Source organism: Conger conger, chromosome 1, assembly GCF_963514075.1.
Source record: "Conger conger chromosome 1, fConCon1.1, whole genome shotgun sequence".
NCBI classification, from domain to species: Eukaryota; Metazoa; Chordata; class Actinopteri; order Anguilliformes; family Congridae; genus Conger; species Conger conger.
In genome coordinates, this window is record NC_083760.1 from 86,353,125 (window position 1) to 86,354,857 (window position 1,733).

General features: G+C 41.9%; 1 protein-coding gene across 1 annotated transcript in view; it reads right to left on the minus strand.

Moving 5' to 3' along the window:
- The window catches only part of LOC133139522 (protein LYRIC-like), a 15,516-nt gene extending 14,032 nt beyond the window's left edge, over positions 1–1,484 (minus strand). The window contains exon 1 of the mRNA XM_061259129.1: positions 364–1,484. Within this exon, the coding sequence (XP_061115113.1) occupies positions 364–678 (315 nt within the window). The 5' untranslated portion in view covers positions 679–1,484. The remainder of the gene's footprint in view (positions 1–363) is intronic.
- Between the last annotated feature and the right edge of the window lie 249 nt (positions 1,485–1,733).

The window sequence follows — 1,733 nt, forward strand, 5'->3', positions numbered from 1 at the left end:
TGGGACAATGCCTGACAGGAAGTCCGTTATTATGCCGTTTAAATGGTGAGCCCGTCATACAAAGCTCCAAGGGGAAACATCAGCCACCTAATTTAAATGAGTAATGAGACGACGTGACACAACTGAACATTAATGACAACAAAAGAAAATCCAACATTTTATTGCATTTTTGTTATAGTTGTACAAAGACGCTTCTGACTCAATATTTATTGTTCTCTCTATGTCTATAATAAGTTACCTTCTTGTCTATGCTATGAGCCTGACTATTTAAAAATGCAGATTATAGGATATTTAATGTTATTATTAATGATGATGGTGATGATTATGACGATGATTATGATGGTGATAATGATGATGACATACTCTCTCCTTCTCTTTTCTTTTTTTCTTTGTTGGGTCCTGCCTGCTCCTTTTCACCGTCAGGCGAAAGGGTGTTTGCAGGACCTGCTCGAGAGAGACGTCTGCATTGTTGAAATCGACAGTGAAGGTGGACGATATCCCACGCTGACCACGTCTCCTGAACGAAACAATAACAAAGAAAACCACACCCCCAAGCAGCACGGAGACGAGAGTTAAAAAATTGGAACCGATCCAGTGTTGGATGATTTCGGACAGCACCGATCCGCGAAAAATGTCCTGCCCAGCTTCGAAAACCGAACGCACAAGTAAACCCAACATGTTTCCTATTCAGTCCTTGAATGGTGTTGAGGCGAATGCTTCTTGGTTTCTCGTAATGAAACTATTTGAAATTCAAATTCCAAGGAATATGCGGGACATTGCAATGCTTTATTTCAGGTTTTTCTATACTTTTTCAGCATTGTTCCAGACAGCTTCACATCACCCCAAAATAGAAATCGATATCCAGAGACGTCAACCCGTTAGTCGTTGCCACCATGACAATATGATAGAGTTGGTTCCTCGAAATATACACGTTCCAGCTACGCAATTGAACGCCAATATCTCGATCTGTCTAGAAAGTCTACAAAAAACGCAACTGCGTAAATGTTTTAGGAATAAGAACGCCGAGATATTGACGGTGGCCATCAAAGTCCAATAATAAAACGGTTAGTGGCAAATCCGGTGTCTGCTGTCGCCCGTCTCCCTCCTCGCTGCTATTGGTCCCCTGAAATATAGTTGCATCGTTTTGTACATTACGTTATCAGTGATTATGGGCTGTTAATGGAGACCCAAGATCACAACAGACGGGGTTTGTAAACCACATCATTTACGTAAAACGAAATTATTCTCCTGTACCGGTTTTAAAATACACTCCTATTCTCAATGCATTTCTAGCGCACTATTACAGATCGACTTTTAGCACAAGCAGTTGCCCTAAATTAGAAGCATCATCGCCTCTTTGTCTGGGTGATGAGCCGAAACCTCAGCCGGGGCTGCCAGCAGAAAATACCCCTTTGTTTGTCCGCGTCCGCTAGATGGCAGCTGAGTATTGTTAGTTGATTTCAGACACTGCCTCGCAAAGACGATAAGCATGTTCATACAGTTTATTCTGTAATTCCCGGAGGTGTTTTTAACTGTAATCGTGTGGCCCATGCACACGTTATTCGGCAGCTGGAGATCGTGTTGCGCTGCTAGAGCGTGGTGTGAAATAAAAACCTACAGTATAGTAGATCCGAGTGTCCTGAAAGGTGGCGCTTTGTCAGATATCTCTGTAAATATCTAAAATATATCCTTTCATCACACACACAAAAACTGTCTAGGTACATACATACATC